A 23,898-nucleotide genomic window follows, 5' to 3' on the forward strand; every position below is an offset into this window, starting at 1 on the left:
GTGGTATATCAGTCAGTCGTATTTATTGAGTGCTTTCTGTGTGTGGAGCACTGTACTAAGCGTTCGGGAGAGCATGACGTAACAGACGCATTCCCTGCCCACAATGAGCTTACCGTCTAGAGGGGGAGACAGACACTGATGTGAATGAAGAAAATCACAGACATATACGTAAGTGCAGTAGCTGCTTGGAGAGGGGGGTGAATAAAAGGAACAAGTCAAGGCGGCGCAGAAGGGAGTGATAGAAGGGGAAAGGAGGGCTTAGTCAGGGAAGACGTCTTCGAGGAGATGGGCCTCAATAAGCCCCTGAAGTGGGGGAGAGTGATTTTCTGTCGGACGTGAAGAGGGGAGGTGTTCCAGGTCAGAGGCGGGGTTGTGGGCGAGAGGTCGGTGACCAGATAGAGGGAAAAAGCTGGCCTCAGAGGAGTGACGTGTGCGATATGGGTTGTCGAGAGAGAGCAGCGAGGTGAGGAAGGAGGGGGCAAAGTGGTTGAAAATGAAAATACCCAGTGAAGTGACAAGTGCTGGTTGAACTGGGCGGTTAAAAGTCTGTTCTCTAATGATTGAGAGTCATCAGAAAGCTGAGCTGAGAAAGATTTCCAGGTATCGCTAGAGAAGAAGCGTTTGTTGAGTCACCTGTCTGGGTTCACTGAAAACCAGACTGTGAAATGTCAATCTCTTTGCCCTAATGGGGCCTGACAAATGTCTATTTATGAGTCCCATTAAAATAAATGCTCTACTCATTTATTTTACTGTTCTGTAATGACTGAATGGTCTGTACAGGTGGCCTTTCAACGTTAGCTTTGAGAGAAAAAAAAATAAACTAAAATATAGAGTAAGATCACCAAAAAGGTGCTAAGGTGGCTTGAAACTAGGAAATAGGCCCAATTATTAGATATCATTAGGCCTGTTGACAACTGGGATTTTTTTTTTTAATGCAATTTAAGTGTTTACTATGTGTCAGGCACCGTACTGAGTGCTGGGGTAGATAAAAGTTAATCATGTTGGACAGAGTCCATGTCCCACATGGATCTCATGGTCTTAATCCCCATTTTACAGATACTGTAACTGAGGCACAAAGAAGTAAAGTGACTTAACCAGGGTCCTACATCAGGCAGGTGGCAGAGCCGGGATTAGAACGTAGGTCCTTCTGACCTCCCAGGCCTGTGCTCTATCCGTTGGGTCTCGCTGCTTCCGCCGACGTATATTGGATAAATTTTAGCTCTCAGTGCCCATCCTATTCAAGAAAGTATGTGACTGTGCCTGGGTGAATTTCTCTCCATTTTGTGTGCGGTCTAAGTCGCGAGAGAGGAATCGTAAAGTTTAAGCTACCATCAAAGACCGTGGTCAGATTCTGGCGGTGAAAACACGTAATTCTAGCATTATCTAGGTGCCCAGAGAACAATTCTCTTTCCGTCCTTGCATCGTCATTGCTGGTGTCCCGTAGTTACATTTTAGGGAAATGGACGGGAGCCGCGCTCTCCAGTGAAGATAGCAAGTGCCACTGTTGATATTAGATGACACTTATTTGCAATATGGGTTGTGATGCCCTATCTGTAAATGAGACCAAAGAAGCCTGCAAACAAGTTAAAGAATGATAAGATAAGCAGACTCCGCTCCTTGTGGGCAGGTAATGAATGTTTGGCTTCTCGCTCAAATTAGGGATATGCACTCAGAAGGCACTTAAATGGCACCGATTGATTGATTTTTTTTTTTTATTAGTTTCACTTCAGAGGTGACACAGTTGAAGTTTTCGAAAAGATCTGACTTACTGGAATTGATTTTGAAACAGCACCAGAAATGTAATTTAAATAAGTTAGGATTTTAGATGGTGGAATTAAATCAATGAAGTATTGTTAAATTCCAGATAAAATGGCAGCCTAATTGTATCCGTCAAACTGATCAACTGTAATCGCTGTTGAATCTTATCTTTAATTCATATCTGCGTTCTTTTTTTAGGAGAAATCAGAGTGGCTTTTGTCCTGTATAATAACTTGGGGCCTTATCTATCCACGGAGAATGCCACTATGAAATTGGGGACCGAGGCCATGTCCACCAATCACTCCATCATCGTAAACTCCCCTGTCATCACAGCTGCAATAAACAAAGAATTCAGCAATAAGGTCTATCTGGCCGACCCAGTGGTGTTTACGGTGAAGCATATCAAGGTAATAATTGCTGGATGTCAAGAGAATCCTCCGCGTGGCGTCCTTATCAATCTCTTAATCCCCATTTTCCAATTTCCTTCCTGAATGAAAACATTTCATTTCAGTTTTACACCGCCAGCTACTCCGTGGCCAATTAAACCACCGCGCTTGTGTTTTCTGTTTACCGATTCGTGAGCTTATTTTGACCGAGTGATGGGTTAGTTATATTTTTTAATTAAAGAGCGAGACCTGCTTGTAGAGGAACCCAGTCACCGCGTAACTTGAAATTAACAATACGTTAAAAAGGATCCAGAATGTTCTTTGAGTCGTGGAGAGAAAGCATGTTATTCTTATGAGTGTTTTAGGAAAGGAGGCAAGTTAGCCAAGTAGAGTTGACACAGCGATCGCATGTGGAGAGCTTGGTAGTTGAAACTTTAAATTGATCCGATTTTTTGATACCTATCCCCGCGCCCCACACATAGTAAGTGCTTAATAAATACCATCACTCGTGTGATTTTGGAAAGTTTCTCTTCATTTGCAATTCATTCATTCAGTCGCATTTATTGAGCGCTTGCTGTGTGCAGAGCACCGTACTAAGCGCTTGGAAAGTACAATTCAGCAATAAAGAGAGACAATCCCTGCCCACACCGGGCTTACATTAGTGTAAAACAATGCCAGTGACACCAAAAATGTTTGTCAAGCCACAGGTTTGGAGAGAGAGAGAGCCCTCTCGGGCGATAAGGTCTTCAGATGGTTATTTGCTTTATTGATTTCTTTTCTGCAGCAGTCAGAGGAGTATTTCAACCCTAACTGTTCATTCTGGAGCTATTCCAAACGCACAATGACAGGCTATTGGTCAACCCAAGGCTGCCGACTCCTGACAGCCAACAAGACGCACACCACCTGTTCCTGTAACCACCTGACCAACTTCGCCGTCTTGATGGCTCACGTGGAGGTGAAGGTAAGAAAACGTTTTGAGCAAAAGACCGTCGGTCGTTGGAGTAGTCCGATTCCCTGTCGGTCTGCGGGCCGCACGTAGAGCGTCGGTTTAGGCAGCTGATTTTTCGCGGCTCCTGTCGGGGAAGAGGTCCTTAATTTGTATGACTGCCTAATGTTCGACGAGATACTGCTGACGACGAGACCGCGTCCGGTCGTGCGAATGTCACACTAGAAACCTCTTGGATTCCAGGGAAGTACAGTCGGGCCTCCCTTCATAGCCCGTGGCCATTCTACGGAGAATTGCTCAGACTCCCAATTTAAGAGGGTGAAGGTCGGTCTGACTGTTACCGGGGCACGAGCTTGAGTTGTTTCTGCAGTCGTGGTGACGGTTTGCGCCGAGCCATCCGCGCTCTCTCTCCCAGGAGGACGCATCGTGAGCCTGCAGGTAGAGAGAACCTGTGCAGCCTCTGGTCACAGAACAGAGGGCCTGTAAATCTCAACCACCACAGACACCACCGTGCTCGTGCCCGTTTGGTACCTCGTCACTGACTGTGATCTCAGAATTAGGGAAGCCTTTTCCACTTTATTGCGAAAACCTGGGAAAAAGCGTAAAGGAAGTGAAAATCAACTACAGATGCAAAAAAAAAAAAAAAAAAATACAGCTGTGTTTGTTGTGAAAAGGGGGCAGGGATTTTAAAGAGGGGAAACGGGGACAGGGAAGGGACAGGTGTCGGATGCTAAATGACTAGAAAGTCATCAGGTCGAGTCTTTTAAGGCCAGATTGAGTACTCTCGGGCCTTTGCAGAAGTTGGATTGAGTGGATCTATAGACCGTAAGTAACAAAGTGATGGCGAGCTGCCGTGGTGTGGGAACCCGAGGTATGCAGTGCATCTGATGCTTTTTGGGTATCTTAGCTAATGATGATGGTATTTGTTAAGCGCTTACTATGTGCAGAGCACTGTTTTAAAGCGCTAGGGTAGATAGAGGGTAATCAGATTGTCCCAAGTGGGGCTCACATTTTTTAATCCCCATTCTTACAGATGAGGTAACTGAGGCCCAGAGAAGTTAAGTGACTTGCCCAAGGTCACACAGCAGACAGGTGGCGGAGTCGGGATTAGAACTCACGACCTCTGACTCCCAAGCCCGGGCTCTTTCCACTAAGCCACGCTGCTTCTTGCTGCTTCACATCTTTAGATGTGGCTTTGCTGTCGTTTGAAGATGAATTAGAATGGAAATTTGAACTGTACATATTTTTTCCTATTTATGTCTCCCCCAGAGTTGCCAGGGAGCACTTTGCTTTACTGTGTTGTAGTTTCCCAAACGCTTAGTACAGTCCTTTGCCCCCACTGAATGCTCAGTGAATACCATTCCTAACAGTGCTACTTGAAATCCAAACCTCGAACAAGGTGACCTTTGGGGAATTATCTAGTATCTGCCCCAGAGCTTAGTACAGTGCTTGGCACATAGTAAGTGCTTAACGGGAACCACAGTTACTATTATTATTTTTATGTCTAAGCGACTAAGGCGATAGACAAATACCATAAACATCCACATCTAGACAGAGGTCTGACTGTTAATTATAATAACAACAATAATAATAATAATGGTATTTGTTAAGTGCTTACTATGTGCCACGCACTGTGCTAAGCACTGGGGAAGACACAAGGTAATGAGGAGGTTGTCCCGTGTGGGGCTCACAGTTTTAATCCCCATTTTTCAGATGAGGTAACTGAGGCACAGAGAAGTTAAGTGACTCGCCTAAAGCCATTTTTCCCAAGCTAAGCAACAATTAAAATTTTAATTTATGGTGATCTCTCTGCGGGCCAGGGATCACGTCTGATGCCCATCTGTGTATTATTTTCCAGTGCTTAGTACAATGCGCTACGCATAGGAAGCGCGTAATAAATGCCTCTCTTATTATGGTTAGGAACAGTGTGGTCTAGCGGAAAGACCCAGAACTTATAACCTTGAAAAGGGGTTGTTCACTGATGCCTTACTTTATGTAGGCAGAATGTCACCTCGTTGTGGATGGGGAAAGTGTCTCCCCACTCTTTTGTATTGCACTCTCCTAAGCGCTTAGTAATAATAGTAATGATGTTGGTATTTGTTAAGCGCTTACTGTGTGCAGAGCTCTGTTCTAAGCGCTGGGGGAGATCCAGGGTCATCAGGTTGTCCCACGTGAGGCTCACAGTCTTCATCCCCATTTTACGGATGAGGGAACTGAGGCCCAGAGAAGTGAAGTGACTTGCCCACAGTCACACAGCTGACGAGTGGCAGAGGTGGAATTCGAACCCATGACCTCTGACTCCCAAGCCCGGGCTCTCTCCCCAGAGCCACGCTAAGCGCTCAGTCAATACCACTGATGATGATGGAACAAAATACTCCAGTTATCTGCGAGTATCTTCCGAGAGTCTTCATGTATTTCTCTTTAAGTTACCAAGAAGGAGTGGCTCTGTTTATTCTCTCACCCTTTCCTCCAATTGACAAGTAATCAAGGCCTTTCACAGATAGTTTCATTGTACCCATCTCCATTTGATTTGTGACTGATTTGTATCTCTTATTTGGAATTAACCAATTAATTTACTTCCCTGGGGTATAAGTTTCCACTTCAAATTGCATAATAGTGTTACTTTGGATTAACCTTACAATTTACAGGGGGAAAAATCTATCTACTCAACTGAGCGATAGCACTTGTTTCAAATTAGGCGGTAATTGAATTAACCAATACCACGTTAATGAGGTTTTCCTGAATTTCATTTGATGGGAAGCACTAAAGTCCACTTCAGAGAAGTTCCGAATGACAGAATACGCTGCTCTTCCACCACCTTGGCGATCGAGAGGGATGGGTAGCCGTTAGAGGACTATATGTTGCATTTCAGTTGACCCTCGATCTGAGCTTACTTAAAAATACAGATGTAGCCCCAGTCCTAGCAATCAAAATCCAGAAAATGCACCCCGGTTTCCACAAGCAGCATGGCCTAATGGATAGAGCTTGGACCTGGAAGTCAGAAGGACCTGGCTTCTAATCCTGACTCCTCCGCTCGTCTGCTGTGTGATCTTGGGCAAGTCATTTCCCTTCTCTGAGCCTCAGCTACCTGTTCTGTAAATGGGAGATTAAGGCCGCGAGTCCCGTGTGATGCTCCCGTATTTTCCCCGGCGCTTAGTACGGTGCCTGCCGCATAGTAAGCGCTTAACAGATAGCATATTAAAAATAAAAAATTCCAGCTCCAACCTCTCAGCGGTCACTCCCCGGAATGCCGTGGCTGCATCCAAATCCCACATCCCTCACGAACTCCAGCTTGGTGTAAGTTTTCTCACATCCCTTCCCCCCACCTGCACAACTACAGCTGTGGGAGATAGGAAGACCATCCTGGTCCCCGTGGCGACGGGGTGGTCGCCCTCACTACAGGAGGGAGGTACCTCTAGGTTCAGGCCATAAGAAAGACCTGAGCCCATGAGCGATCCCGACGAGGAAAGCACGGCAGCCAGAGGGGGGGATGTCACCGGAGTGAAATGGGCCTGGATTAATAATCACATTAATAATAATTGTGCTATTTGTTAAGGACTTACTATGTGTCAGGCACTGTACTAAGCACTGGGGTGGATACAAGCCAGTTGGGTTGGACACAGTCCCTGTCCCACACGGGGCGCTCAGTCTCAATCCCCATTTTACAGATGAGGTAACTGGGGCACCGAAAAGTTAAGCGACTTGTCCAAGGTCACACATCACACAGTGGTAGAGCCTGGGATTAGAACCCAGATCCTTCTTCCGATTCCCGGGCCTGGGCCTTGTCCGCTAAGCCATGCTTCTGGGGTCCCGAGCTCTGGAAACAGACACAGCATACTGAACTGGCCCCAGGAGAGCAGCGGCCAGAGGGTTAGAGGCGGGGAGATTGCTGGGAAATGGAAGGTCGGAGCGGATCCACAGCGGACACGGCCTGGTCAGGATGAGGCGGCTCCCTAAGAATCATGGACGGGTGGTAAGGAGTGATTTCCAGCAGAACGTATACTTTTTTTTAAAAATGATATTTATTAAGCACTTACCATGTGCCAGGAACTCTTCTAAGCACTGAGGTCGGCACGAGCTGAACACGTTGGACACAGTCCCCGTCCCACATGGGGTTCGCAGTCTTAATCCGCATTTTACAGATGAGGGAACTGAGGCACAGAGAAGTAAAGCCACTTGCCTAAGGTTACGTAGCAGATAAATCGCAGAGCCGGGATTAGAACCTGGGTCCTTCTGATTCCCAGGCCTATGATCTGTCGCCTGCGTCACGCCGCTTCTCCACATGCAGGTATAAACTTACCTGTGGGACTCAAGTGTTACGCCGGAACTAGTTCTAGAGCAGAACCAATCTAACTGCGTGTAAATATGTGGGAAAATATATCCCACGTCGCAGCCGTATTTTTAGGTGAGATTTCCGGACATTTTTAGGTGAGAACCTGGACGTTTGTGTCCACCGGGAACTATCGGTAGCATAATGATAGGTTAAATTTTGGACTGGGAAACTTGGATTGGGGGGATAGAAAACAATACAGTATGATGATAAATAATAGGCCTTGGACGTCTGGAAGCTCAGGAATGCGTCTACCGACATTGTAATATTGTAGTCTCCCGAGTGCTTAGTACAGGGTTCCGTGCCCAGTAAGTGCTCGATTGATTGCTTGAGAGCTCCACCTGTGCTTCTTCAGAAATTCCTAGCTGCAAGAGAATTCCTCAGCCCTGGAGTCAACAACCGGTTTATTACTCACCGGTGTTCCCGCTAGAGGTTGGAGGTGATGTTCCTCGGAACTGAAGAGTAAAATGTCGCACAGTACACTTGAATGGGATTACATCAAAGCAGAGGAATTTGGCTGAACATTTGAACCCTGTACAAATGTCCAAATAATGATGCCCTTTAATTATAACCTTTCTCTCTCTGGGCACAAATTCTACTTGTTTTCTTTTTTTTCCTAGAGAACACGGCTGCCGACTGCTTTAGAAAATGTCTTCTGTGGAAGTTTCATGAGTTATGGGTTGTGTTTTAATTATTAGCTTAGTGAGAAAAAGCTACGGTTCATTCCGTCTGTGATTGATAGCCATCTGGCTTTCTAATCAGTAATAGCTATATATTTTTCTCTTCAGGAAAAGAATACCAATTGCTGACCAGACGAGGCGTAATTTATCTGAGCCTTTGGACAGGGAGTTGTTGGGATCAATTCTTAGTTGAACAAGGCCCTGTTCATTTGAGAAGAAAGATTTGTTTGAAGAACCCTGGGTAGAGGAGAATTAGCCCACACTATTCCCTTCCTTCTTTTGAGTACTCCGAAAGATAGATCTTACCGAAGGTGTCTTAGCTTTCATGTACCTGAGAAGCCCAAAATGTCTCTTGCCGATTTTCCGGGAATTCGACCTTTCTCTTCACCAGTTATCCCACTTCCCAAACCACTCAGACACTCTCCCTTTAATCCATCAAAAGTATTTACTGGGCACCGACCTAAGCTAAGCGCTTGGAAGGGTACAGTAGCATCAGATCCTGAAAAGACTCCGATCTAGAGAGTGGCCAATTCTGCACTTGAACATTTCAGAGGCGAGTTTAATAATAATAATAATAATAATAATAATGATGATGTTGGTATTTGTTAAGCGCTTACCGTGTGCCAAGCACTGTTCTGAGCGCTGGGGGAGATACAGGGTAATTAGGTTGTCCCACGTGAGGCTCACCGTCTTCATCCCCATTTTACAGATGAGGGAACTGAGGCCCAGAGGAGTCAAATGACTTGCCCAAAGTCACACAGCTGACAAGTGGTAGAGCAGGGATTCGAACCCATGACCTCTGACTCCAAAGCCCGTGCTCTTTCCACTGAGCCATGCTGCTTCATGGGTTCGAATTCCGGCTCGGCCACTTGTCAGCTGTGTGACTGTGGGCAAGTCACTTAACCTCTCGGTGCCTCAGTGACCTCATCTGTAAAACGGGGATTAAGACTGTGAGCCCCACGTGGGACAACCGATTCCCCTCTGTCCACCCCAGCGCTTAGAACAGGGCTCGGCCCATAGTAAGCGCTTAACAAATACCGACATTATCATTATTATTCTCTAAGTTTAGCAGTTTAGCAACCGCTTCCTGTGCCTCAGTTACGTAGACTTTCAATAAGCAAGTTTTGGACACGGGAAACGATGCCCTTTTATGCCATTTTCAGAGTGGCCTTCTAGTCAGGACCGTCCCACGTCTTGGGCAAGCACGAATGCGTTATTGCTAGTCTGGAAGTGGATTTCCAATCAATCAGTTGATCGATCAATATATCTGTCATTCATCTATATTAATGTCTATCGAAAGGATTAAGTAATAGTGATCATCATGATAATTTTCATCCTTGTTAAGCACTTGCTCTGTGCCAAGCACTGTACCAAGCGTCGGGGTAAATAGAAGACAATCGGGTCGGACATAGTCCCCGCCCCGTATGGGGCTCAAAGGGAAGATGGGTATTATTGAATCTCCATTTTGCAGATGAGAAAACTGAGGCACAGAGAAGTTGAGTGACATGCCCAAGGTCCCACAACAGGCAAGTGGCAGAACAAGGATTAGAGTCCAGGTCCTCCGACTCCCAGATCCATCTTCTTTCCCACTAAGCCACCATTAAATTAAAATATTTCATAGTCCCATTGAACGAGTATTTTAAAGATCCCCTTATGGGCTAACACCAGTTTTGCTCAGGGTAGTGTTCGTCATTGTATTTCATTATATTGTCACCAAATCCTGTCGGGTCTACTCTCACAGGTGTTTTAGTATATTCTGTATTGAGTTGGTTTAAATTTACAATTCAACTTCAGAACCAAAGTAAGGGTCACCACGCACTCTAATTTCAGCCATCGCTCCATCTTACTCTTGACTTTAGCAATTTTTCGTGGAATTAGAAAGAAAAGTGAAATAGAATTGATTTGTTTGTCTCCTGCTTCCACAACGTGTTCCGCGGGCTTCACAATATATGTGCAATCCAACTTGATTTGTAAAGGTACGTGACAGAGGTCAAGGCCAATATCACTTAATAGAAGGAATATATTCTACACAATCACCCATTTCAGACCATTCTTAAGTGCTTCTCCTAAAAGAAAAAGAGAATTGATTACTTGAAAAATAGTTTCCTTAGAACTTAAAAGAAAAATAATATCAAATATCTAAGAGGACAAAAGTTGGGAAGCCACTTTGCAGTGATGGTTTAGACCACACACTCCAGCATCCTTTAAATTGGGATTATTGTAGAATCCTCCTCTGAATGTTTGCTGTGGTTTTGCCTTCCATTAGGTTCACGCTAACCTTGGAAAGACTATTATGATTATTATGAGGTACACTTTTTCTCTTTCTATTTCTTCAGAGCGTCTTCTGTCTCAGAACCGGAAAGAATGTGAAAGAGAGGAGGGAGAAACTGGGTAAAGTAGTTTAGAGCTACATGGACGATCCAGTCCGTCAATAAATAATAATTACGGTATTTGTTAAGCGCTCTCTGTGCCGGGCATTTGTACTGATCGCTAGTACAAATTGATTTGTACTAAGTTTGGACAGAGTCCCTGTCTCACGTGGGGCTCGCAGTCTCGATCCCCATATTATAGATGAGGGAACTGAGGCACAGAGAGGCGAAGTGACTTGTCCAAGGTCGCACAGCGGGGCATTGCTTTTCAACATGGTATAGCAATATAAGTCTTACAGATAGACTTGTTGTGGGCAGGGGAGGTATCTGCCAGCTCCAAAGTGCTTAGTAGAGTGCTTTGCATACAGTAAGTGCTCAGTAAATATCGTTGATTGGCTGATTTACTGATATGGAAAGAGAGTGGCTTGTACTTAGATACCTACCCCTCTCCCAGTTTTCCAAATGCAACCCTAGGTTCGGTCCGGGACCCCCGACTCTCGTTTCCTCATTATTCCCCCCCTCATTCCATTTTTTCTCCCCCGATTATACCCTGGACCTCTTCTATATCCAGGAGTAACATTCACCAGGTACGTTTAGCTGGAACGTCTCTTAGAGAGACAGGCCAAATGATCCTCAGCTCCGTGTGTTAAACTTGAGATCCGCTCTTTCCGGTAGCCAAGACTGTGGTGCTTGTAGCAGTTATAGGTTCAATCAATCGGGAGTATTTATTGAGCATCTAAAGGGTGCAGAACACCGTTCGAAGCACTTGACAGACTCTATTAGAGTCAGCAGACATGACCCTTGTCCTTGAGCAACTTCCAGGTCCAGCAGGGGGATATAGACCCTGAGAAAAGATGACAGAAATGTAGAAAGAAAGTTGATATTCAGATGGGTGAGTGCTCAACTATTAGGGTTTGTATCAACGTGTTTCAGGTGATCGAGAACCCATAAATGTCAGGTTGGTACAAAATGCTAGAGACAGTGGTTTCACTAGTTGGGCAGGGTGTCGTGTAGATCGATAAGCCATCTCGTCACCCCATTTAGACGCCGTGGGCTTTTCTCATGTTTTGACAGTCCGTGCAAGAAGTCAGACAAACCCCTCCTCTCCCAAGATGAACCTTCGTCGGCTCTCCTTTAGACATTTTCCGTGTAGTTTAAACACTGGTGAAGTTCCTCGATTCCCATCCAACTACCGGTATATCAAAAGGGGGGATGGTTTACCAGTTGCAGTCAGAGGATGAATTCTGCAAGGCTCTGGGAGGAAACCACTCCCCCAGGCTCCAGAATTCCAGAGAGGCCTCTTACTTAAGAAAGCAGAGTAAATCCCGCTCCCTCGCCGTTCCCTATTCTTAGCTGCAGGCCTCGAGGTTTCCCGGCTTCAGTGTTGTAACCCCTCAACCTTCGGGCAGACGTGACAAGAAGCACGTCTGAAAACTCACAGGGCTTTTTCTGCTGCTCTACATTCTGGGTTCGCTTTAATGTTCTGTTGCGTTTTGGCTTTTCTTTTATTATTCAGCAAGTGGATAGGGCATACGCCACATAAGGGTGTAAGACCCACTATGCAGGGGAATGAGAATCCCTTCATCTCTCTCAGCTCTGCCTCCACTCCCCCACCCAACCGATAGATCCAAAATGCTCAACAAAAATCTTTCTTGCTGCTTGGATCACATCATCATCTTCTGCAAAAATGTCCTGTCTCCCTACCAAACTCTCCTCTCTGTCAGTGTCAAGGGTTCCACAAATCAAGCAACTAATCTTAACCACCCCTCCGTTTTCCAGGACTTGTCAACTCACTCCATTCAGTCCTACTTTCCCTTCCCCTTCTTTGTTCTTTCCTTATCTTCTGTGCCTTATTCCTGATCACGCTTCATTCCAGAGACATCCTCTCACTTCACCTGCACGGATACTTCTCTCTCCTCCAAGTTGTTCTAATAATAATAATGATGGTGGTATTTGTTAAGCGCTTACTACGTGCAAAGCACTGTTCTAAGCGCTGGGGGGGAATGCAAGGTGATCGGGTTGTCCCACGTGGGGCTCACAGTTTTAATCCCCATTTTACAGATGAGGGAACTGAGGCCCAGAGAAGTGAAGTGACTTGCCCGGAGTCGCTCAGCTGGCAAGCGGCGGAGCCGAGAGTAGAACCCACGACCTCTGACTCCCAAGCCTGCGCTCTTTCCGCGGAGCCACGCTGCTTCTCACTTTCTGTACTCTGTTCTGTACTTGGTTGTGCAGCCACAAAGGAGGAAATAATAGTTGTAGCATTTAAGTGCCTTCTATTTGCCAAGCACTGTGTCGAACGTTGGGGTAGATGCAAGATGGTCAGAACAGACCCAGCCTCTGCTCCAAGTGGGGTTCACAGTCCAAATGGGAGGAAGAGCGGGAATTTAATCCCCATTTTACAGGTGAGGATACTGAGGCCCAGAGAAGTTAAGTGACTTGCCCAAGGTCACACAGCAGGCGAGTGAGGGAGTCGGGATTAGAATCCGAGTCTCTTGGCTCTTCTCACTAGGCCACATTGGCTAGAGAATGGATTTGAGTTCTGGAGAAGCAGCGTGGCTCAGTAGAAAGAGCACGGGCTTTGGAGTCAGAGGTCCAGGGTTCGAATTCCGGCTCTGCCGCTTGTCAGCTGTGTGACTGTGGGCAAGTCACTTCACTTCTCTGTGCCTCAGTTACCTCATCTGTAAAATGGGGATTAAGACTGTGAGCCCCACGTGGGGCAACCTGATTCCCCTGTGTCTACCCCAGAGCTCAGAACAGTGCTCTGCACATAGTAAGCGCTTAACAAATACCAACATTATTATTATCATTATTATTTGCCTGCCCTGTGATCAAGCACATTACTTGCGGCTCTGTTTCTCAGTTTTCCCGTCTGTAAAATGGGGATAATAAAATCGCTTTCTACCTCGCAAGGGTGTTTTAAGCAATTAGAAAAGCAATCTAACTTCTAAAGTGGTCATTTTAGAAGCTTGAAGATTCTGTAGAAATTCCAGTACTGAAGTATCGCAATGTCGAGCATTTTATACGTCTAATATCATGTTAAAAAATGTCAGGAAAGAGACAGAGTTAGTTAAACCTTGTTAATTCAGAATTTGCACTACAAAAAGAAACAGCTTGGAACTAAATATGTTTGAACTCTCTGCTCTTTTATCTCCAAATTGTATAAAAATCTTTTGAGAGACTCTGCTCAACTCAGCCGGGGGAGAAAAGTGCAAAAAGGCTATAAACATTTGCATACCTCTTTTCGGGGGGATTGGAGGAGGCAGAGGGTGGAAGCGGAGAGCTCCGGTGTCAGGGATTAAAAGATGAGTTGGTGGCCATCACCCGAGCAGCGTGGCTCCGTGGAAAGAGCCCGGGCTTGGGAGTCAGAGGTCATGGGTTCGAACCCCGGCTCTGCCACTTGTCAGCTGTGTGACTGTGGGCAAGTCACTTCACTTCTCTGTGCCTCAGTGACCTCATCTGTAAAACGGGGATGAAGACTGTGAGCCTCACGTGGGACAACCTGATGACCCTATATCTACCCCGGCGCTTAGAACGGTGCTCGGCCCATAGTAAGCGCTTAACAAATACCAACGTTATTATTATTCTTTCACTTAGTGAGAAAGAATCGGGGTAATGGATCGGTCAATCAGTGGTATTTATTGATTGCCTTCTGTGTGCAGAGTGCTGTACTAAGCACTTGGGAGAGTACAGTTTAGCAGAGTTGGTGGATACATTCTGGCCCACAAAGGGCTTCCAATCTAGAAGAAGGGAAACCCACCACAGGCTAAAGACACCACAGGGTAAGATAACAACGAACAAAACCCAGATGAAATAGTCACCTTCAACTAATAATCTTCACCGCAGGGTAAAGACGTGTTCCGGTCCGAGATACCTTCTAATTCCTCCGCATTTATCACGTACTATTCTTATCACCCCAAGGTGCAGTCATCCGGAGGGTGCCTTGAGTATGTATGTATGTTTAGCCATCCTAAATATTTAGGTAGGTCAGAGTCATCATTATCATCAGTGGTATTTACTGAGCCCTTACTGTGTGCAGAACACTGTTCTAAGTGCTTGGGAGAGTACAGTAGAACAGAGTTGATAGATACGCTCCGCGCCCACAGTGAGCTAACGGTCTAGAGGATATTCTATACTAGATATGTAGATATTCAAATTAAATTGTAAATCATATATTCTGAATTGTTTGAATATTTCATCCTGCCATAGTCACTCTAGTACCGATTTGACACTCAGATACTTTTTTTAACGTCTTCCCCCATTCGACTTTAAACTCCTCGTGAGCAGACATCCGTGCGTTCGGTTTCTTTGTTCTCTCCCAAGTACTTTATACACGGCTTTGCACTTGGGCTCTCAATCGATACCTTGGATTGATTATTAAAACCGATACTCTCTTTGAGTTTCCAAGCCCCCAGGATTTTCAGTCATCTTTTTTACAAAGCCAAGAAATCCCAGCGACTTAACACTGCACTCCCTTTTCTCAACCTAAGACAGATTTACTCCGAGGAGTATTGATTCCGGATGATCGTGCGATTGGTTTTAAACCTCTGTGGGGTGGTTTTTCAGTTCACCTACTCAAATGAAGATAAATTCACTGAAACCCAGTCTGTGCTTCTGGTCTCTGTCCTTTTCCTTGTCACTGTCCAAACCTTTCAAATTGTCTTCTCCCGTAGTCACGTGCGTGTAGATGTGCTTTCTCTTCGTGGGTACTCTGCCGGAAGTCAGCCGGGGACCAAGGCTTCCAAAGATTCATTCGTTCATTCAGTAGTATTTATTGAGCGCTTACTATGTGCAGAGCACTGTACTAGGCGCTTGGAGTATACAGTTCGGCAACAGATAGAGACAATCCCTGCCCAATGACGGGCTCACAGTCTGATCGGGGGAGACGGACAAAAACAAGACGACATAATCGCGATAAATAGGATCGAGGGGATGGACACCTTATTAACAAAATAAATAGGATAGTAAAAATATGTACAAATGAGCGCAGTGCTGATGGGAGGGGAAGGGGTGGAGCAGAGGATGGAGCAGAGAGAAAAGGGGAAGCTTTGTATGGGTTGGAGGGTTAGGAGGGTTCCTTATGAGCGGGGACTGTTTCTCTTGCTTCTGTTGTAGTCTTCCAAGCACTTGGGAAGGTACGTTCAATAGATAGCATTACAAGGGAGAAGGTAAACTGTCACAGGCTAACGGTTCCTTCAGGAAAATCCACCGCCTTAGATTCCCTGACCCTTTCAGAACGCAGAATTCCAAGGTCTCTGACCTGTCTTCCGTGACCTCAGATGCCGTTCTGCACGATTCCACTGGATGGAGGATTAAAGGGGCTCTGTCTTTTCCTGCAAGACCGATGTGATTATCGGCGTGCGGAATTCTAGAATAATGCCACCGTCCAATTCCCCTGAAGCCACCCAGCAGCCAGCTGAGCTAGTGGAGGTTTCTGTTGACTGGTGACATGGGGAAGAGGTAGTTATAACGATGATGATGATAATAATGATGAGAAAAATAACAGCGACGACAATAATAATACAATATTCCTCAGTAGGGTGGGTCTTAACCAGGCACTCACAACACATCACTGAACAGCAATCCGGCCTAGTCGTCCAGTTGTTAGAGTGGAAACTCATATCGGTCATAACCGACACGTTCTTCGTCGGGGGAAGTTTAAGTAGCAATTTAAAAATCGTATTCATTATTGTGCTTTAATAAATCAGGCCGAACATATTAAATAATGCATTATTGCAAGAAAACCGAAATAGATTCTCACTAATTACTGCCTGAGCAGTTCATGAATATTCCAGGGAGAATTTTCAAGTCGCATCTGAAACCTTAGCACTTTTCAGCATTTCCAAATCAGGACAACATCAGAAGGGCACAGAAGTATTTTATTCCTTTCTCAAGGATCAGTTTACTTGCAACACATTTAAAACGATGTTCGAATTTTGAAAATTTAATTTGTTTATGTTTGATTCTGATTATTGCCCCACCGTTTTGCGTGGCTCAAACCTCTCCCTGAAATGCTGTGATTCTTCGAGCAATGGGTTCTGGCGTTTTTGGTGTTCCCAGCCTTTCGTATAGCAGCAAAATAATGTATTACTAACAGATAGCATCTTTAAAACAAAGCAAACGAAATGCAGAACACAAGTCTAAGAGAAGTACTTTTCTGCCCTTTCAGAGTTTGTTTCGCACTGAGTTAAGTTTGTGAATATCATCTTCCTGTATCTCTCTTAAGCTAACAACTGACGAAACCCAAAGGAAAGTCATCTTCAAATGATAATAATAACCACGATGGTATTTGTTAAGCGCTTACTGTGTGCCAAGCACCGTTCTAAGCACCGGGGGAGATACAGGGTTCTCAGGTTGTCCCACGTGGGGCTCACCGTCTTAATCCCCATTTTACAGATGAGGGAACTGAGGCACAGGGAAGTAACTTGCCCCAAATGACACAGCTGACGAGTGGCGGAGCCGGGATGAGAACCCGTGACCTCTGACTCCTAAGCCTGGGCTCTCTCCACTGAGCCACGCTGCTTCTGAGGGAAAATCTTGGGTCGTCCTCGAATCTTTCCGGTGGCTTCCATCAGTGGCTTGATGGATTTCGCTCCTTTCCCTCCGATGTGTGGAAAGAGACTGAGTCGTTCTTGATTGTCGGCACCTTCAAGGCGAAAGGGGAGAAAACAGGCCAGTGAACACTGTCCTGGGATCTCAGAGCTGTCGATTGCTAACAGGATCCTTGCGTGAGTCTTTCCGAAGACTGTCATCGACCCTGTGCTCCCCAAACCACGCTGCAGCCACAGACCACAGCAGGGCAGAGTCGATAGAGCCTTCGCTGTATTTCAGATACGATGATTTGCCAAAGGACACACAGCAGGCAAGTGACGTAACCGGAATTAGAACTCAGGACCTGCCGACTCGCAGGCCTATACTCTATACTGATTCTTTAAAACAGTTTCAGTGCAACGATCTGGGAATACGGTCCAAGTCCCTGAATCACTTCCAGCCGGAGCTCCTAAATGCTGATGGCTCACGTTCAAATTCATTCATTCATTCAATAGTATTTATTGAGCGCTTACTCAAATCGATCGGTGGAATTTATCGAACGCTTACTGTGTGCAGAGCACTGTATTAAGCGTTTGACAGTTGATCTGAAGAAGATCAAGACCTCCGTCGGTGACACAAAGATGAAGACTCTCTGTGAATTGTACTGACTTGAAAACCACACTGTCCAATGATAAATAAGGACGCGTGTGTGTATGTGCATATGCGTGTGTTTGTATCACGACATTTTCATATTTACACCTCCACACGATGTTTCATGAAAACGGACATGCAGGCACCCAGTGAAGTAAATAACTATCAACAAGCCGCTGTCCAGACGAGGAAACTGGATTATTTCTAGAACTGAATAATCTAAGCACTCTGCTGGCATTTCCCCATTATGGAAGATGGCTTGGTTTTAACGTTTTAATGTTTGAATCTCCATTTTCCTTAGGACAGTTTAAGTGGAGTAGCTGACTGCTACCTGACATTAGGCGCCTTCTAGAGAAGGCCATTTCCTCAGAGTCACAGTTATTCCTCGGGAGTGTTTACTCCTGTTGAATACAACCAAGATCTATTTTGCAAAACAGTGCCGCCGCCGCGGTGTTTGCTTTACCAATTCAGAGTCTGATTTAAGGGTGCTTGGGCATCGATTTCCTTTTCTATTAAACGGAGTAAAGATCCCTGCTCTTTCTCCTTAGATTTCAGTGATTTGGCACATTGACCAGGTATTTGAGTTAGTACAGTGCAATATTTTTCTTCATAACTCCCCTCATGGCTGTTGTTTTACTGTGTTACCAGTCAAAACAAAGGAATATATTTCTGCTAAAGAAAACAGAAAAAATAGAGAAGCTGAGAAACAGAATGGACTAGAGGTCAGAGCACCTGGCTTTTAATACCAACCTTGCCACTTAATAATAATGTCGGTATTTGTTAAGCGCTTACTATGTGCACAGCACTGTTCTAAGCGCTGGGGTAGACACAGGGGGATCAGGTTGTCCCACGTGAGGCTCACAGTCTTAATCCCCATTTTTCAGATGAGGTAACTGAAGCACAGAGAAGTGAAGTGACTTGCCCACAGCCACACAGCTGACAAGTGGCAGAGCTGGGATTCGAACCCATGACCTCTGACTCCCAAGCCTGGGCTCTTTCCACTGAGCCACGCTGCTTCCACTTGCCAGCTATGTAGCCTTAGGCAATTCACTTAACTTCTCCGTGCATTAGTTGCCTCATCTGTAAAATGGGGATTCAAAAACGGTCCTCCCTCTCCCTTTTTTCTTAGACTGTGAGTCCTGTGTGGTACGGAGAATGTGTCCGAGCTGATTATCGTGTGTCTCTGTGTCTACCTCAGTGCATAATATAGTACTTAGGACGTAGAAAGCACTTAACAAATACCGTGATACCAATGTTCCTTATTATTAAATTATATCATTATCATAGTTATTATTTTTATCATCGTCAAACTATCGTCACTGATAGAGGTGGCCATGGGAACTGGCATCATTCTGGGACGTGGTATTCCGTGGAATTAAATTAATGAGCAATTATTATTATTTTGTTTTTTGGTTCCGTTTGCAGCACAGTGACGCCGTCCACGACCTCCTCCTGGACGTGATCACTTGGGTTGGGATCCTCCTGTCGCTCGTCTGCCTCCTGATCTGCATCTTCACGTTCTGCTTTTTCCGTGGGCTCCAGAGTGATCGGAATACCATCCACAAGAACCTCTGCATCAGCCTCTTTGTGGCCGAGCTGCTCTTCCTGATCGGGATCAACCGAACTGACCAGCCAGTAAGATGTTTGGGAATTTAATAGCGGAATCTTCCGGATCGGGAAGTCTCAGAGCTCGGTGGGAAGGTAGAGTCCCGTCTCCGGGGTTTCTCAGAATTCTTCCCGGATTGCAAAGGACCCGGGAATTCCCACGTACGGTGCACTGTGGCATCATGAGAGCAAGTCCGTGGTTTTGATTTGAGTCCTTGCAGTAGAAACCCTTCCTACGCAGTCACAGCTCTGTGAAAGAATCAGTCCTTTCGGTTAAAATAATAGATTCACCGTAGTGGTGAATTATTAGCCTCAAAGATGCGGCATTGTTGAGAGAGGGAGGGATGAAGGGAGAGCACGTGCACGGAATGGCCTAGTGGAAAGAGCACGGGCCTGGAAGTCCGAAGACCTGGGCTCTAATCCCAGATCGGCCACTTGTCTTCGACACGACCCTGGGCAAATCTCTTACCTTCTCTTTGCTTCAGTTATTTCATCTGTAAAATGGAGATTAAGGCTGTGAGCCCCACAGGGGCCAGGGACTGTGTCCAACCTGGTTAGCTTGTATCCACCCCAGGTCTTAGAACGGTGCCCAGCACATAGTAAGTGCTTAACGACTACCATTTAAAAAGAAAGAGTGTGTATGTGTGTGTGTGTGTGTGTGTGTGTCTGAGTATGAAGCAGATATTGTAAAGAGGAGTTGAAAAGGGATTTTACAAGGAAAGGTTTGGGGATCTTTTGTTGTTGCTAAGTTGATTTTTATTTCTTTTCTTTTTAAGTTAATGGATTTAGGTTGGACAGTCATTTGACATTTTCTTCGTTTGACCCATCTGAGTAGAAGAATGTCCAGGAAAACACTCTCACTCTTCTCCCTACTCCTGAGAAATGATAGTACTAATATGAATTCTCAGATTTATGGTCATCCCATAAAATATTTAAGCTCGCTGTTATCTTTAAACACACACACACCCTCCACACAGACACCCACACCCTCACTCCCACCCCAATTTTCTGCATTATATATACAGTATATGCCTAGAACATTTTGAAAAAAATGGATTTGTGCTTTTGGTAATTTCACATTCATGACTAACAAGCATTCAGTCAGTCGGTGGTATCTGTTCAGCCCTAACCGTGTGCCAAGTACTTGGAAGGGTACAGTAACACAGAGTTGGTAGACAAAACTCCCTGTCCACAATGAGTTTTCAGTCTAGAAGGAAGTGAAGGCACTTTCAGTTGGCAGTCTTCTTAAGCTCGCCGTGGGCGGGGAATGTGTCTGTTTATTGTTATATCGGGCTCTCCCAAGTGCTTAGTACAGTGCCCTACACACAGTAAGCGCTCAATAAATATAATTGAATGAACAAATAAGCCCGAAGGCTGTAAAAAATACTGAGTTTTCAGTGTTTTCAAAGAAAGTTTTACCCTACTTTTAAATAGTTCTGAAAGCCAAATCATCCTTCTGTGTAGAAATTAATAATCAAAATTTTTATTGTGAAAAGACAATTGGAATTTTTTTTCCCCAAGCGATTCAGTTCCCCATTCGGTTTTGAAAACATGTATTATGAAAACAATGGAACATCACCTATTCGCTTTTATGAAAGCTTGAATTTCCAACATGTTCTGAAGTGGGGTTTCTCTTTTCATAAAATGCCTTTGAACCTAAGGCTCTGATGTCCAATTTCTGAGAGCCTTTCTTTGTATTCAGTTTATTTTCTTTCAGCTCCACAAATTCTTATGTCAGAAAGCAGATCTCTCCCCTTTCTGTTCTCACTCTCTCTACGATTGCTAATGCTTCCTGTCCCTTTGGAGGAGTCCATTGTGTATTCCGATGGGTTGATACTGAGGATGGTCTTTGCGGTCCATTTGCATTGTGGACTAGGCCGGTGTTGATTGATGCTGGGACTGTGACACTAACCCGAGGATCAGAATTAGGAACCTTCTGTCTCGTCTTCCAGTAAATTCCCTGACTTTCTGCCAACTTTCCTTACCTCATTTCTGTATGTCGTTAACTTCTGGGTTGAGCCTGTGTGGAATCTGGTCTCTTGTGGACTTATTTTCAAATCTGTCTTCTCTGAGTTCCTTTTCTAACGCGACTGAACACAAGAATCCGCTGCAAACACCCAAGCCGTCAATGATATCTATTAAGTGTTTACTATGCGCAGAGCACCGTACTGATCGCTTAGGAGAGTACAGGGTAACACAGTTGGTAGACACTTTCTCTGCCCTGGAAAGAAACCCCGGGCATAGGCCTGTGGCCTGATTTGCTCCCTTTATTCAAACCCCACAGCACTTATGTCCATGTCGATAATTTATTTATTTGCCTTTCCCAACCCCACAGCACTTTTGTCCATGTTGATAATTTATTTGTATTTATGTCTGTCTCCCCCTCTAGACCGGAAGCTTGATGTGGGCAGGCAGTGTGTCTGTTTATTGTTATATTGTGTTCTCCCAAGCATTTAATTCAGTGCTCTGCACGTAGTAAGTGCTCGATAAATACTACTGATTGAATGAATGAAAATCTAGTGAATCATCAGCATTCCAGAGTCAAGAACGCCTCCGCCCTTCAAAGCCCTCTCTCTCTCCTCTCGGCTTAGGCCGTGTTCCTCTGGCCCTCAGACCCCTTCTCCTGGTTTGTTGCCTCGGTGAAACTGGCCTAAAACGAAAGTTGCCGTTTCCTCTCGTTAAGGTGCTACGCTATCATGCGATGCCTTCATTTGAACACCAACAGGCGACAAGCAAGGTCGATTTATTGAGCAAGGGTGTTTTACTTTCATTTGAATTGTTAAGCCCTCCATTTCTCAACCAGTTTGCTAGGAGTTCAGACTGAGCTTCGCAGACGCCCAGGCCCTGCCCTTAAGACCCATCTTGGTTTCATTAGATTAACCGAGGAGGGGAGTTATTCGGCTTCCAACTAAATCATTCATTCGATTTGATTCCCTAGATTGCCTGTGCGGTGTTTGCGGCCCTCTTGCATTTCTTCTTCTTGGCTGCCTTCACCTGGATGTTTCTGGAGGGGGTGCAGCTCTACATCATGCTGGTGGAGGTGTTCGAGAGCGAACATTCCCGCCGAAAGTACTTCTACCTGGTCGGTTACGGGATGCCCGCGCTGGTCGTCGCCGTGTCTGCAGCCGTCGACTACAGGAGTTACGGGACGGATAAAGTGTGAGTACCACCTGCTTCTTTCTCCCCATTCGCCAAAGTAAGCCCTAACACGGGGCGAGCACCGACACTTCTCACTGCAGCTCGATGGATAGGATGTCATCTGGGCCTAGGCTACGATCTTGTGGCCACAGTCCGGCCTCGAGAGCTGTCGCCAAGATCCGGGTCGATCCGTCAATCATTGGCATTTAGGCAACGCTTAATGTATAAGTGCTTGGGAGAGTTCAGCAGAGGTGGGAGATGGGATCCCTTTGGATGTACAGATATGATTTCTTGAAGCATGCTTGTCGAAACTGCGAGCTCAAATACCATACACGTCTTAGTCTATTATCCTCGTCTTCGTAATTAACTGTTCGTTTCTTTCTTGGCTTCCTTAAAATGGCAGTAGTGATTTTTCCTTAGCTGCCCTTGGCCAGACAGTGTCTTGCTTTTGTCCTTCCGCTTAAGAAAGAGGCCACCTAATAATAATAATAATAATGATAGTGGTAATAATCATAATTTTTGATAGTTGTCAAGTGCTACGTGCCAAGTACCGTTCTAATCACTGGGGTAGATACAAGTTAATCAGGTTGGACGTAGCCCCTATCCCGCATGGCGCTCATCGTCTTAATCCCCACTCGACAGATGAGGTGACCGAGGCACAGGGAAATGAAGTGACTTGCCCAAGGTCACAAAGCAGACAAGTGGCAGAAAGGGGATTAGAAACCGGGTCATTCTGACTCCCAGAACCGGGCTCTATCCACTAGGCCATGCTGCTTGCAAATGTGACGCGAGAGCTGGCCGTAAAAGCCATAAAGGTCAGATTGCCTCTTTCTCTGGATCTCCCCAGTCCATGCCAACTCCACTCTTCCCCCGCACCAAACAGAATTATCTAGTGTAAGAGCCACTTCCATCACTTCTTTTCCCCTACCCGTATCGGTAAAAGTAGCTATATTTTAATGGAAAACATTTTCATCGCATGCGACACGGGACTGGTTTAAGTACATCATTTTTCAGCGAAACCTCGACAGACCTTATATGACTTCTTATAACTATTTCAGCTAAAAATACCTTATAGTTAATATCTCCTTCTCTCACGAACTCCGAGCTTTACAGGTTCTTTTTTCCGTAATAGCGCTGATGCCCCAGGGAAACTGAGGAAACTGAGGTCTAGAAAGATTTTCTGTAAATTTAGCTTGAACACTTACCAGATGAATATAATGCAGTCGATCACCTCCACTTATTAGACCATTGGTTGTTACGTTGCGGACGCCTCAGAGCAGGTCGTGCAGACTTGGGTTACGAGGTTCCCCCCCCCGACCCCTTCAAGGGTGCCGACAGGTGCTGTTTCAGAGGCCTCCCGTGTATGAGGCCTAGTAAAAGGGCACAGGATTTGAGAATCAAGACACTGAAATTCTCAGCCACTGCTGTGTGACCTCGGAAAAATCGCTAAACTTCTCTGGTACTCTGTTCCGTCAGCTATAAAAATGAGAATAATCTGCAATGGTGA

General features: G+C 45.4%; 1 protein-coding gene across 17 annotated transcripts in view; it reads left to right on the forward strand.

The window, feature by feature from the left end:
* The window catches only part of ADGRL3 (adhesion G protein-coupled receptor L3), a 609,412-nt gene that overhangs the window by 511,008 nt on the left and 74,506 nt on the right, over positions 1-23,898 (forward strand). For all 17 annotated transcript variants that reach the window (XM_029072997.2, XM_029072999.2, XM_029072998.2 and 14 more), the window contains 4 exons: positions 1,957-2,165; positions 2,929-3,105; positions 19,074-19,283; positions 22,192-22,412. In XM_029072997.2, coding sequence (XP_028928830.1) covers positions 1,957-2,165; positions 2,929-3,105; positions 19,074-19,283; positions 22,192-22,412 — 817 coding nt within the window. The remainder of the gene's footprint in view (positions 1-1,956; positions 2,166-2,928; positions 3,106-19,073; positions 19,284-22,191; positions 22,413-23,898) is intronic.

The sequence above is a fragment of the Ornithorhynchus anatinus genome, chromosome 10, assembly GCF_004115215.2.
Source record: "Ornithorhynchus anatinus isolate Pmale09 chromosome 10, mOrnAna1.pri.v4, whole genome shotgun sequence".
Lineage (NCBI taxonomy): Eukaryota > Metazoa > Chordata > Mammalia > Monotremata > Ornithorhynchidae > Ornithorhynchus > Ornithorhynchus anatinus.